The sequence below is a fragment of the Drosophila subpulchrella genome, chromosome 3L (assembly GCF_014743375.2).
Source record: "Drosophila subpulchrella strain 33 F10 #4 breed RU33 chromosome 3L, RU_Dsub_v1.1 Primary Assembly, whole genome shotgun sequence".
Classification (NCBI taxonomy): domain Eukaryota; kingdom Metazoa; phylum Arthropoda; class Insecta; order Diptera; family Drosophilidae; genus Drosophila; species Drosophila subpulchrella.
Window position 1 is genome coordinate 17,170,280 of NC_050612.1, and position 13,802 is coordinate 17,184,081.

At 39.6% G+C, this 13,802-nt stretch overlaps 2 protein-coding genes across 2 annotated transcripts in view; one reads left to right on the forward strand and one right to left on the reverse strand.

Moving 5' to 3' along the window:
- Nucleotides 1-13,802, forward strand: part of LOC119552689 — a 62,791-nt gene that overhangs the window by 38,709 nt on the left and 10,280 nt on the right. Inside the window, exons 5-9 of the mRNA XM_037862414.1 lie at nucleotides 261-340; nucleotides 1,653-1,797; nucleotides 8,690-8,985; nucleotides 9,528-9,680; nucleotides 10,839-11,108. Of these exons, the coding sequence (XP_037718342.1) occupies nucleotides 261-340; nucleotides 1,653-1,797; nucleotides 8,690-8,985; nucleotides 9,528-9,680; nucleotides 10,839-11,108 (944 nt within the window). The remainder of the gene's footprint in view (nucleotides 1-260; nucleotides 341-1,652; nucleotides 1,798-8,689; nucleotides 8,986-9,527; nucleotides 9,681-10,838; nucleotides 11,109-13,802) is intronic.
- Nucleotides 2,840-8,139, reverse strand: LOC119552687 (retinal-specific phospholipid-transporting ATPase ABCA4). Its single transcript, XM_037862412.1, has 2 exons — nucleotides 2,980-8,139; nucleotides 2,840-2,922 (listed from the first exon to the last, which is right to left on the reverse strand). The coding sequence occupies exons 1-2, from the start codon at nucleotides 8,109-8,111 to the stop codon at nucleotides 2,904-2,906; spliced, it is 5,151 nt and encodes a 1,716-aa protein (XP_037718340.1). The 5' UTR covers nucleotides 8,112-8,139; the 3' UTR covers nucleotides 2,840-2,903.

Consider the following 13,802-nt stretch of genomic DNA (forward strand, 5'->3'; position numbering starts at 1 on the left):
AGCAGTGGAATGAAGGCAGGGCGGAGTGAAATGAAATGTATAATAATAAACAAGTCAGTCGACTGATTGCCAAAGGAATCTTTGAAGTTCGTATGGCCTTTAAAGAGTTTATGCGCAATTCAATTGGCCTCCCATTTTTATGCTCACTTTTACTCTTCTATCTTCTATTTTCTCAACTATTTTTCGGTGACAACAATGGCAACCAACACAACATCTGGATCTGGATTGGGATATGGTCTTGGCCTGGGACTCGCCTGCAGCCAATTGCAGCGTTGGCAACACAACTTTTGCACATGGAGTCACATTTAAATTGGATTGTAAAACTCAATGCGTTTGCGAGGTGAGTCGCTGGTACCAGGTTTGCAGGTCGCAGGTCACATCCGTTGGCCAAATGCTGAGGGCCATCCGCACAAGAGTCGGCCACAAACCACAGACATCCAGAGATATGTACTATATATACTACACAGATACAGATATCGGAGCACAGAAAGCACAGAAAGCATTCCGGCCGAAAGCCAACTGCAGTTTCGTTAAACGATTCTCGTTGCCATTGCTGTTGTTTAACCTGTGCTTAGTCTCGCTTTTCCCCTTTTTAGTTCCAGCCATCGTTTTGGCCTTTTCCATTTTTGGTGGGATTAGTTCCAGCACTTGCGCCATTTGAATGTGAATTGCTTTGCCGGGTAGCGATTTTAATTAAAATTTAAATATAGTGTGAAATGCTCGGAATTACAAGTGCGGCGTTGGACAGTCGTTTCTGATAGCGGCTATAATGGCGAAAAACTATGTTTCGCTAATGAGATTAGAACTGTGTTAAACAGACATTAAATATTTTTGACTCGTGAAAAATGTTTATAGAAATTTAATTGGCAATCGATGTAAAATTGGCAAAATATATTCAGAATTGATTTAGCAATTAGCAATTTGTAAAATTTAAAAGGTTCTTCGTAGGCAAAATATCAGCAAGTTAATCATTACCATTAAACAATACATTTTTACTGGGTTTTGAGGTCATCTTTTGTTTACATTAACTCAAATTTTACATATCTACAGCAATATATATAAGTAAATAGAGTTAAATATTTGACCACTGAGTCCTTGCAAATAAATCTGCTATTAAAGTTGTCTTATGAGAAAAGTCCAAACAAAAGAAAAGCTAAATCCTCGACATTGCTTTATGGCCAGAACCCAGCTTTATAAGTGCTCCTGTGTAGTTTTTCCACGTCTGGTTTGGTTTTTGCACCTTATTTCCAGCTGCGCTGGTAGTTTATCATGTGGCATAACACAAACACAAGAACTTGCAATTTATGCAATGCAATTTCGTGACGATGCAAAAGACTGGGGATGGGAAAAAAAAAGTATCATCGGGGTGTGACCGCTTAGAGACTAAAAGTGGATTACAAACAAAGCAGTGAGGGTCCGCACGAAATGTTAATTTCTCCATATACCAAAGAACAATAAACGAAAGTACACGCCAAGCAAAAGTTCGTGGCCAAGTCGAGGACCCTGCCAAGTTTTTGGCCATCCTTGTGCGATTGGGCCAATATTTTCGTTACATTATGACTTTATTTTCGGCTGCCCGGCCAAAGCTAAATAAACAACCCAGCAGCAGCAACAATGGGCCACATTTAATGTATTTTAATGTGGCATTGCAGAATGGCCGCCACGCCTGCTCGACGCTCTGCCCCAACGAGCAGCTCCCGGCGCCCGAGGACACGATTTCCTGCCGATCGCCGCGCCTCGTCGAAGTTCCCGGCCACTGTTGCAAGATGTGGCTCTGTGAGAATCCAACAGCTGATGGTAAGTTTTCCTTATGCACTTAGAGAAAATGGTTGTGAATATAATTCAAAATAAAACATTTTTTGTACGGTTTCAATCTAGGGAATGTTCTGTATTGCTTTTAAAGGATCATGTCATCCGTTTATCCAAATATGTCTCGCCGTTTCAGAATAGATAAGAGAAATTCTTTTTTCATTTCGTGAAATTTAAACATTTTCCAAAATATTTGAACCTAGTTATTCTATAAATTTATAGTTAAAATTATATATATCCTACTGAATTGACAAGATAAGTCTTTTCTTAAATTCATTTGATAGGGAAATGGCAAAGGTTGAAATTTAAAAAAGGATTTTTTAAAGACATTCCACAATTATTTTTAAAATAAATATTTTAAGTCATTAATCCGAACTAAGTAAAATATTATTTCAATATTTATTTAAGTTAAAAACATGTTTTTTTGTTTCATAAAAGATAATATTAACGTGAGCAAGGCACAAAATTATGAGATACATTCAGGGGGTATTTTCTCTCAGCGCAGTCACATTTTCTGTGGCATGGCCTTGTTATTGTTTTATAAGTGTGTTTATGGCTGTGGCCATCCCATTGCGTCCACTTCCTGCCCCTCCCACCGCCCACAGGTCTGAGTTAATGGCGCTCAGGGGCGTGTCGTGCTGTGTCCAATGCGCAACTTAATGCTTTTTAAGCGCCCCCGACCGCCAAAAACCCACATCCTTCCCCAAAACCGAGTAGAGAGTGCAGCGCATATTTATGAAGATGAATTATTCCATCACGAGACTGGAGGCCACTAGGAGGAGCAAATGCTGGAGCAGCAGCGTAATTACTTACACAGGGATTATGTGTTAATTAAACGCGCAGAATGCAATAAATAAACAAGATATTAAGCGTTCCTGCCAACGGCTACAGGGTATAGCCTTTAGCGACTTAAATGGGAAGCCAGGCAGTTCAGGCCTTGAATGGGGATTCGTTGCCAACCCAAGGCTGAAATTTATACTATGTTGAAATCAAAGTAGAAAAGAATTCCAAGTAGTAGTCATGATCATCGTAAATATCAAAAAATTTAAAATATTATATTTAAGTGTACAAAACAAAACATGAAAAGCATTTAATCAGCAACACCAACATTTTCTGAAATAAATATATTAAAACTCTTTTGTAATATGAATTTTAAAAATATACACCCACCTTTTTTTAACTATGAAAGAAATATCACGTTTTAAAGCAAAGTCTAGGAATATTTCCTCCAGCCGTGTCTGCATAATTAAATAGTCTTCTATATTCAGTTTATGCGAGTTACTTTCAAGGAGCTGAAAAATCTTAGCCAACATTTTTGTTTGTGGTATATAGTAAGTTATTAGTCCATTGTACTCCTCTTTGAGTTCGGCATCAGGAATCTCTTTAAGTATAAATCTATGAACCTTTAAAATTCGATCCGACAAATTATGGTCTACAATTGAACCCACTCTAACAATTTGAGGTTCAGTATCAGCAAACGAATTATTTTGGCTTGTGGAAGATGAATTTTCTACTATTCTTTGAAAAGTTTTCTTTCTGTGCTTGACTTTTATTCTTAGTACGAGGCCTTTTGAGTACTGATTTTTTAAATATTGCACGGATCCTATGCACTTGAATGCACCATCCACCATTATGGCCAGTCGGGTGCACAAGGCCTCGCACTCATCCATACTGTGAGAGGTCAAGACAATGGACTTGCCAGCAGTACGAATGTGACCTATTATTTGCCAAAGTTGTCGTCTTGCTCCGGGATCCATGCCACTGGTGGGTTCATCTAGGTAAATAACCGAGGGATTTCCGAGTATCGATATGGCAGTGCTTAATTTCCGCTTATTACCACCACTATAGTGTTTCGTTTGCTTGTCCAGGTGCTGTGAAAATCCAAAAGATACTGCTAGGGCCCAACTTATAGCCTTTATATGCCTACGTTGCACTCCCTTCAATAGGCAATAAATATTCAACGTTTGCCGACCAGTCAGATCATCGAACAATGCGTCAAACTGTGGACAATAGCCAACTTTGCCATAAACCTTGTGAGTGGATATGTCTAGACCATCCAAGTAGGCTTCTCCCGAGGTTATCTTTTCATCCCCAGCTAGCATCTTAAAAGTAGAGGTCTTACCGGCTCCATTGATTCCCAGGAGACCAAAGCATTCGGCATGGGGGACATGAAACGATATACCCCTTACAGCCAGTTTACTTTTATAGCGCTTTGTGATGTTGTTGACCATTAGAGGTATATCCTTTCGTTGCGCATTTACCATCTTTTGCACAGCCAATTGTTCAGCGATTACGTCCTCATTCTCCGCAGAAGATCCTCCTTTAGAACGCTTTCGCTTCGCACACACCTTCCCCAATTGCTCGCTAATGGAATCGTACACCCTGGCGTCGCGCAGAATTGGTATTAGAAATAATATAAGGCCCACCACTAGTAGATATACGATTTCTGGTAGACTACCAGGAAACCGCCAGCCAAAGTAATCTGGAATATCACAGCACACAGGGGTAGTGCGGCAGCGCGTTGATCGGGGTAATGTTCTAACGCTTTGCATACTGCAACCACGCCGAATATTATATCCTATGTGGATGTTGTGAGTGGAACTGGCCAAGCCAAAGTGTGGAAATATTCGAAAGTACCACGCCAGTTGGTCGGCCACGTGCTTCAGCTGAAAGGCCTCAAAGTTAAGGGTTACGATCAGCAAGAACATGCCACATCCGGACAAGGTATTCGCTATGGAAATACGAGTGAGTCCCGTCGCAGGATCGGTAAAGCATCCTGCCATAACGTAACTCAAGGGAATAGCAGCAAGTCCAAATATTAAGAGCAAAAAGAAGTAGCGACTAAGATCCAATGGTGTGGAATAACCAATCTCTTGGAATGCGGCAATCGTAAATATAGACGATAGGGCTGAAATGATAAATATGAGGTAGTCCCATATAAGGTGACTTGCCCAGTAGGCAAACACATCCACTCCAATTAAAAATTGCATAAGCTTGGCACGGGTCTCTCGCTCCTTTATGATGGGTATCGCATAGAAGGCCGTTATGAAGCCCATGGTCAGGGATAAATTAACGGATATTTCAGAGCCCAAGCGTTGTCCTTTATTCAGACGCAAAGTTTTTGTATCATCGCTATATGGCAAGGGTTCGTTCGTAACGAATGTTGAGGCATCCTTGCCAAGTAATTTAATGGCCAACGCATTGTGCAACACATTTAGGGTCAAAGGAGCGGTGTGCAGGGGCTTATTGTTCAACCACACAGTTATGTTCTCTTTACCAATGGTAACACCAGCTAAATAAGCGAAATCAACTCTGCGGTTGAGACTTACGCTGTGAGTCAGTAGGTAGTCCTCGAATTTGGAGTCTCCTGTTTCCAGCAATGTGTGTCTGTTTCCATAATGTTCTAGATGTTTGGTATAGGCCCCACCTATAGCCGAAGCCTTATCAGTGTCCTCCAGTACAACATAGGCGTGGTTATACTGATAAATAGATACCGGCATAGGAGGTAACTCATAGTAAATCCTACCGCCCCGCGAGTTAAAAATGGTCAAGGTCATAACTAAAATGGGCAGACCAATCTGTATGACCAGTATCCAGTAATTCTTAATGGTGATATGGAATTTTTTTAAAAATAGCGCCTGCCAACACATGCAATAACGAGACATGGTCTTTTCCTCCCTCGTTTTGGTATCAAACACCAAGTTCTCGAAGCCACCACTTCCTTCAGCTGGCGGCTTTTCCTCTCCACCACGAACTCTTTTATCTGCATTGACTGTTATAAACACATCTTCCAAAGAGGCTCCACTCAAGCCATACCCCTCTAATTGTAATTTAGCACCATTATCATCCAAATCCTGCAGTAATGCGGCAAATTTTTTCGAGTACTCGGTGGGCAGGCGATAGGTTAGCTCAGTACCCAACTGCCTTTCCGGTCTTATGTGCGGCACATATTTGTTTATCAACTGGGTTACAGAGGCCACATCGCAGCCAGTTTGCATTATGCAGACTAATTGATAGCCAGTGCCGAATCTCTTCTTTAAATAAAAGGAAGTACCTTGGCACTGCAACCTGCCCTCAGCCAGGATAGCTATCCGATCACCCAAGACATCGGCCTCATCCATATAGTGAGTGGTAAGCAAAATAGTTCGACCCTCCTTTTCGCTTTGCAGCAGATCCCACAGACTTCGCCGTCCTGCTGCATCGATTCCAGAACTTGGTTCATCGCAAATAACAACCTTTGCGTTGCCACATAGAGCACAGCAGAGGGACAATTTGCGCTGCATTCCACCGGATAGTTTGTCAGCCGCCACAAATGATTTATCCTGTAAATTCAGCATGGTAACATACTTGGCCACCTCGTTTTCAACCGCCTCGGCACCACGAATTCCTTTCAGTTTACTAAAGAATATGATATGATCGCGTACACTCATGCTATGAAAGAGTATATTGTTTTGCGGACAAATTCCCAATGATTCACGAGCTTTCTCCATCTGGATTCGAATATCATAGCCGTTTACAATGGCTGTACCATACGTTGGCTTTAGGATGCCCGTTATCATGTTGATCGTGGTGGTTTTGCCAGCTCCATTATGACCCAATAATACCGTTATCTCGTTCCGATACATCCTTAAACTAATGCCCTTAACTGCCTTATGCTTGCCATATATCTTTTGAAGGTTACACAACTGAACGCCCACTTCCCTTGTAGTTCTGCAGCTCTTTTTCTGAGCAGCTCCACTAGCGGTGGCTTCGTAATTTCCCACTATTGAAAAGGGCATAAAGCGTCGCCAGTATTTTCTCCGGCACATAAAGTTCCATTTACGGGGTATACCGTAGTCGCCCGGGAATAACTGTTCAACATATAGGCATATAGCCAAGAACATGATTGCACCCAAAGACATTGTTATAAGAACATAGAACAGGGCCAGATCATCATCCGATGAGACGGGGTGAAATATGTTCGTCCAAGTGAGTCCCTCTCCAGTTCCTTCCCACATTATTATGACATGAACACCGAATCCCAAGGCCGAATTTGAAAATAGCAGTGAAATGAACAATTTATGCCAAAGATTAAGACGATTGTAGTAATAGTAGGCGAATGAATATGGTATGTATGTTAAGAACCAGACAATGGCGGCCACAGCTGATGCTGTGCTGGCTCTTTTAAAGAACACAGCAATCATAAAGCAAAAACATACACTGGTTACAACATAGGTGTGCAAAAAAAGCAGTACTGGAAGCCAATGGGAATACGAAAGTACAGCCACGGAAGCGTAGAACCTTATCTTTATCAGGAGCATTATAAAGAATACGACCAGCATAAGCATTGCATAACTCTTGACGAACCACGCTACCCAATGAAGCCAGTTATGAACGCCTATCAACTTCATTATTTCCTTGAGCTGAAGTTCCTTTTCGGCTGTTATATACTTGGTCACCGTCGAGCAGGGATAGATGAAGCTCAGCAGGATTACGAAGGGCAGCAGTTGACGCAGTCCACTGAGCAATGGGTCATGTGTATAGGCTCTATAGGGAAATCGCTGAAGATGTATGTTGGGAAGATCATTATCCTTTATACCGGAGGCAAGCGACAGCCAGGACATAGTTACGGCATGCTGGATTGGCAGAAACCCTTCTCTAATATAGCCAACCGGAACTCCACCATCGGGTTCCTCTCTATTACGCGGTCCACTTCCATCGTAGGATAAATAACAGCGCGAAGTACTCCATGTTTCTATAATAGGACCTTGCATCGTTCGCAGCTCACTGGGAAAACGAATCGAATAATTTAAATTTAGCGGATATCCAATGTCATTAGTTGCCCCTGCATTCTCTTCAAATTGCACCCCAGCGAAAAAGTTATGCGTCACCATATCCCGTTCCATATGCAACGCGGTGTCATAAGGTCGAGTCCCCAGAAGTCGAAGTCGCAAAACCGCAGCGTTCATAATAGCACTATTAACGACGGTATCTGGGGTGTAGCACAGGAAATTTCGTGGTATATTAAGTGATCCATTATCGTGTAGTATTCTGTTTCCAACTGTAACCTTTGACATATAGAGGGCAAGGTCAGATATTGACACTGGTGGGTAGCGAATTTCCGGCTTTGAATCGGGCATTACTATTAGACGAATAGCTACAATAAGGAGGAGGTGCATCACTGGAAGAATCATATAGCACAGAATTTGTATTTTTTGGTTCCACTGTAAAAGCCAGTTTTTCCATAATAGTATCTTCAGTTTTTCCCAATCTCCAACGGCGTATACTTCAGTGTTGGAAAACGATTCTCTTTCCCGCTTCATTTTTGAGAAAATTTTCTTTAATTTAATAACGTTTTGATTTGAATTTCAATGCAATTGAAAGACGGATTTTGATAAGGGCGGAAATTCGAAAATGTAATAATATTTGTTTATTGCCAACTGTTATTAAATCTTAAAAAACCACGTAAATGGTTATTGGCCGCAACTTCATTGATAAATGTCAAACTATAGGTTACATATATGTAATCAGTTATTTTTCTAAACTCACATTATGTTCCAACATCAATGAGATTTTAGTATTGAAGATGCCACACAATTCACTTGGGTATTAATATGGCCTTAAAATATCATTTTGGGTTGCCAAAAGTATGCACTTCTGAGTCCAAAATATATGGTTGCATACTTTTGGATACCTAAAATAATATTTAAAAGTCATTTCAAATATATAGTGATTTGTGTGGCACCGTCGATTAGCTGTTCTTTCCGTATATCAGTATCTCAAGCTTAAACTTGACCGTAGATCGATGCCTACACCTGAGTGCCCTAAGAATCATGTTTCGTGTCGGAAACTTGGCGTTGATTAATGCGCCTCTCGCCTCTTTCGCTCCCGCTCGTTGCAGTTTACGCCACCTGCCACAACAGCACCACCAGCGGCAACTGGACCGCTTGCAGCCGGAGCTGCGGCCTTGGCACCGCCACGCGGCACACCACCACCCACGCGGGCTGCCATCAACTGAGCAACTTGCGGCTCTGCGAGAATCGCAAGTGCGACAAGGACGACCACGAGGACAATAAGCGGGGCAGGAGCCGCCCGTTAACGCACAAGCGGAAGCTGCATCACGCCCACAGCCACTCCCATCAGCATTATCATCACCACAAGGAGCACGAGGACCACGAGCCGGCCCACAGGATACGAGTGAGTGTCCTCTTAATGACGAAGCTCGGTTGCCCCTGGGGGAAATATTTAACGAAGCTATATTACAATAGACACTTCCAGGTTCATTGAAGCTATATTAAAAATTGCAAGATATATTTAAAAAAAGCAAAATTAGTTTAATGCCAGGAATTTATAAGCTACAATTTTTTTAACAATGAGTCCAACCTTGTTTTTTATTTTTTTTATTAATTTTAGAACATAGCATTATTATAGGTAGAGTACCCATCCTGACGCTTTGGTTGTGTACCCAATTTTACATTATGCTAATAGATTACAGGAAATTAGTTTTTTATCCCAGTTGGACAGGAAAATTACAGGAATATTTTAAAAAATTATTAGACTAATATTTTTATTTTTTAAATATTATTTGATTGAAAGAAAATGTTAATACCAAAGCTTAAAGAAAGTTTTCAGTATGATTGTTTTTAGATAAATTTGATTAAAACAATATTTCTGTATAAAAGGATCCCCCTCTAATAGCTGTATGTTTCCACTATTTCTTGTGAACTTTTCCGCCACAGAAGGGCCACGAGTGCCGGAGTATCCAGCGGCTGGGTCCTGCCAGGATTCGCCTGGGCGAGTGCGTTTCGCGAAAGCTGTATCGACCGAAGCTCTGTGGCCGTTGCCATCGCGGGTTCAAGTGCTGTGCCCCGGCGGTGTCCACCACGATACAGGTGAGTGGGAGGGGGGATTGGGATTCACTGGCTGCACTCCCCACCTGCCAGGTGGCAACTGTGCTAAGACGGGCTGAGCTTAAAGTCCGAGACCACCTGGCGCCTAAGGAGGAGAGATGGAAATCCTCGCGGATTGAGTTTCCCGCTTTTCTTTTACTTTCCACTGCACTTTTTGCAGCTTGCAGAAATTTGCATTTCCGGCTTCCTTGCTTGTTGTTTGCTATTTGTCGTTTTCAATTAAATTACCGTTAATTTGAAAGCAATCCAATCGATAACCATTAAAAGACGACCCCTTTGAGATGGTGAGTGCTTGAAAAGGCAACTATACCCTGTAAATGTATTACAAAAATAATATAAATGTTAAGACTTTTCTTAATTTAGAAGCAGGGAAAGAAATAATTAGCAAATTAATTATCTAACGAAACTATCTTGAATTGGCTCTATATTTCAGTACCTAAAATTCTATTATTAATATATAGGTATAATTTAAAGTGAAGATATATTTAAATGTTTTCATTGCAAACAATAAAAAAGTTAATTAAAATCAATGAAAATATCTTCAGGTTGAAAACCATTCAGGCAGGCAAATATCTTTAATCTTTTTAATGTGTTTGTGTTTTTCATCAATACAATGTATTTGCATAAGCAACATTTTTCCGACATATATTTTTCATTATTTATTTATTCTGGCATTTATGTTGCGGCTCACCGCGATTAACCTTTTAGCGTACTCATTTATGTGCATTGCAAATAGACTCACACATTTATTCGATACCCCGGAATTCAATTGACAGGAATTCCCTGGCCGGTAATACCCACAAGACAGTTTCACAGTGCCGTTGCTGTTTAGTTTATTGGCTATTGCCTTTCTGCTGCCTTTTACTTTTAATTAAAAAGCAAATTGCATTAAAACGTCAATTTGCCGGGTTGGAACAGCAAGAGCCAATGCCAAATGGCAGCAAAATTAAAAGTCAAATGCTGTCCAGATGTCAAAACCAATTTAACACCTTTTCACCCTTCGCCCTCATGCTACCGATTGAATTTTTTTTTTGGAAGAAGAGGGAAGCCTCTCAGCCGAGATTTCAGCTCCTTACATCTTCAATCTTTTTACAATGATTCTCTTTTTCCCTTCATATCCAATTTTTTTTGCTCCTTCAGGTCGAGCTGTTGTGTCCTTTAAATGCTGTCGATCCAATTAACTACGTACAGCGTCGGGAAAGGCAGCTGAAGGACACCCATGATGATGACGATGGCGATGAGGATGATGATGGGGATATGGCCGAGGAGGCGGTGCTCGAGAATGCACAGTTATGGGATACGGTCGCCTTGGAGCCAATCGATCAGGAATTCCTGCAATCACATCAGACTCAAATCGAGAATAAATTCATTGCCGTCGAATGGATACTGAAATGTGAATGCAGCACGAAGGTGAGTACCAGGGGGGTTGGGTTCCAGGCTCTGGGTCTTGAGTATTGGGCTGTTCTTTTTTCGTCCTTGGTGTTCCTGCGGCAGAAGGCCCATAAACGATGTCATATTACACTGGCCAGCCGTAGTCGCATGCCATTTGAGGCAATCATTCGGTCGTGTTCTTACCTCCACAATCATTTTTCCCCTCCAGCCTTTCCCCCGGCACTTGCTGTACCAGATGCACGAAAATTGCTTTCACTTGTCATTTTAATCGCATCTTTTGTTGTTGTGAATGTTTCCTTGCTATAGGAAATACCCTTTATAGGGCTGGGAGAACGGTTGTGATAGTTTTGGGCGGGTTATGAAAATGTTTTACATTAAGTCATGGACCTGGAAAAGGTTATGCTAGGACATCAGCAATCTTTAATAAATACACTACAACAATATACTATTGTACTCTACGAAGGTAGAAGGTAGAAAATATTACATACGATTTTAGTCATATTTACGATTGTGTGTCATGAAATCTTTGAGTTAACTAGGTGTTTCATCAGTGTAGAATCCACACTGTGGATGCTTCGAAAACATTTGTTACTCAGGTTAGCTAAGACTTTTTTGTTTACCGGGTATCATTTAGTTTTCGCTTGCTTATCATATTTATTCAGTTTTCGTTATTTTCCCAGTCTATGCACAAATGTGTTTTTTGTTTTCCGAAAAAAATTATTGCTGCAATTTTTTGTTGACTTGGTTGCCAGGGGGACGGAAATCCCAGTCCTGCGGGTAAATGGGCCCACATGGGCGGTGGTCGAAGGACGGGGTTTTTCTGCGCCCATCTGTCTGTTGTGTTTTCCCATTATTTTGGCGAATTCATCTTGAATGCCTTTGCCTTCGTATCGCCGCCCGTATGCGCTGTGCAATTGCAATGATTGGATTTTTATGAATACATTCATCAAAGGAGCTCGCTCACTGCGCCACTGGCAAACCGAACGGAAACATTTTGTTGCACTCGTTTGGGTGGCAAGTTTAAAACGCTATGCGGGTCCGCGTGCGATTGTTTGTTCGCCCAAAGTGAGGCTTTTGTTTTGCGTTGCCTTTGTAAGCTTTGAATGGGTTTTTCCAAAGTAGTTCACTACAATGATAGTCGATTGTCGAAGAATTGCCCTATAGCCGTAGAAATTCGATGTCCTAAATCGGATTAAGCGGGCATTCTTAATTTTTATTGCGTATTTTTATTCGGAATATTTTTTCTTGCTTAATGTTTTATTTTTCTATTCGTCAACCAAACGGTTAAAACTTAAAGTAAGCATGCAGTTGTATTTGGTGTAGCCAATTTTATTATTAATAAAATCATTTTACAATACTGTTTATTAAAAAATATTTTAGTTTTTAATAAAATAAACAAATTAATTTTAAAAAAAAAAAATAAATAATGCTATATAAAGTAAAGGTATTCCAGAACTGAACTATAGCCGTTTTCGACGCCCTAAAACCGGATTAAACGGGTTTCGTTAATTTTATAACGTATTTCTATTCAGACTATTTTTTTGTTTCATGTAATATTTTTGTATTCGTCAATCAAACGTTAAAAAATTAAAGCTAGCATGCAGATGTACACTGGTCGGCATATGTATTTTGACAAAATAAAAGTTAAGTATACTCATAACTTGAATTTACTTCTTGTAAACTATAGGCATCAATGGAAAGGTAATTTCAATGCCGTTTGAATGATACAATACATTTCTTTACCCATTCAGTACTTATTGAAAAGGACGAATTTGTGTAAATCAACTTTGAAATTTAAAAAAAAAACTTTTTTCCTCGTCTTGAAAACTTAAATTTTTTGATGCAAAAAGTTTCTTCAAACAAAAACAATAGTAACTGCAAAAAGAATTTTTCAAAAATCATTTTTCTTATATTTTTTATGATTTTTTGAAGGTGACAATGTCGGAAAAAATTTGTATGAAAAAGACAAAAATATGGCTCAAATGCCTGTTTTTAAGCATTTTCAAAAATTCATAAAAAATATAAGAAAAATGATTTTTGAAAAATTCTTTTTGCAGTTACTATTGTTTTTGTTTGAAGAAACTTTTTGCATCAAAAAATTTAAGTTTTCAAGACGAGGAAAAAAGTTTTTTTTTTAAATTTCAAAGTTGATTTACACAAATTCGTCCTTTTCAATAAGTACTGAATGGGTAAAGAAATGTATTGTATCATTCAAACGGCATTGAAATTACCTTTCCATTGATGCCTATAGTTTACAAGAAGTAAATTCAAGTTATGAGTATACTTAACTTTTATTTTGTCAAAATACATATGCCGACCACTGTATTTGGTTCGGACAATTTTATTATTATTAAAATAATTTAACAATACTGTTTACGAAACAATAAAATATCGAAGAACTGTACTATAGCCGTATAAACTTCATGCCCTAAAATCGGATTAAACGGGACTCCCTTATTATTATGGCGTACTTTTATTCCGAATATTTTTTGCTTGTTTAGCATATTATTTTTCTATTCTATAAAACGTTATAAACTAAAGTAAGCATGCAGATGTACTTGGTTCAGCCAATTTTATTATCATTAAATTCATTTAACAATACTGTTTTTTAAAAAATACATTGATTTGTAATAAAATAAATAGATAAAATACAAAATAAAAAGAAATAGGGCTATATATAGTAAAGGTATCCCCTTATTAAGTACATTTTCT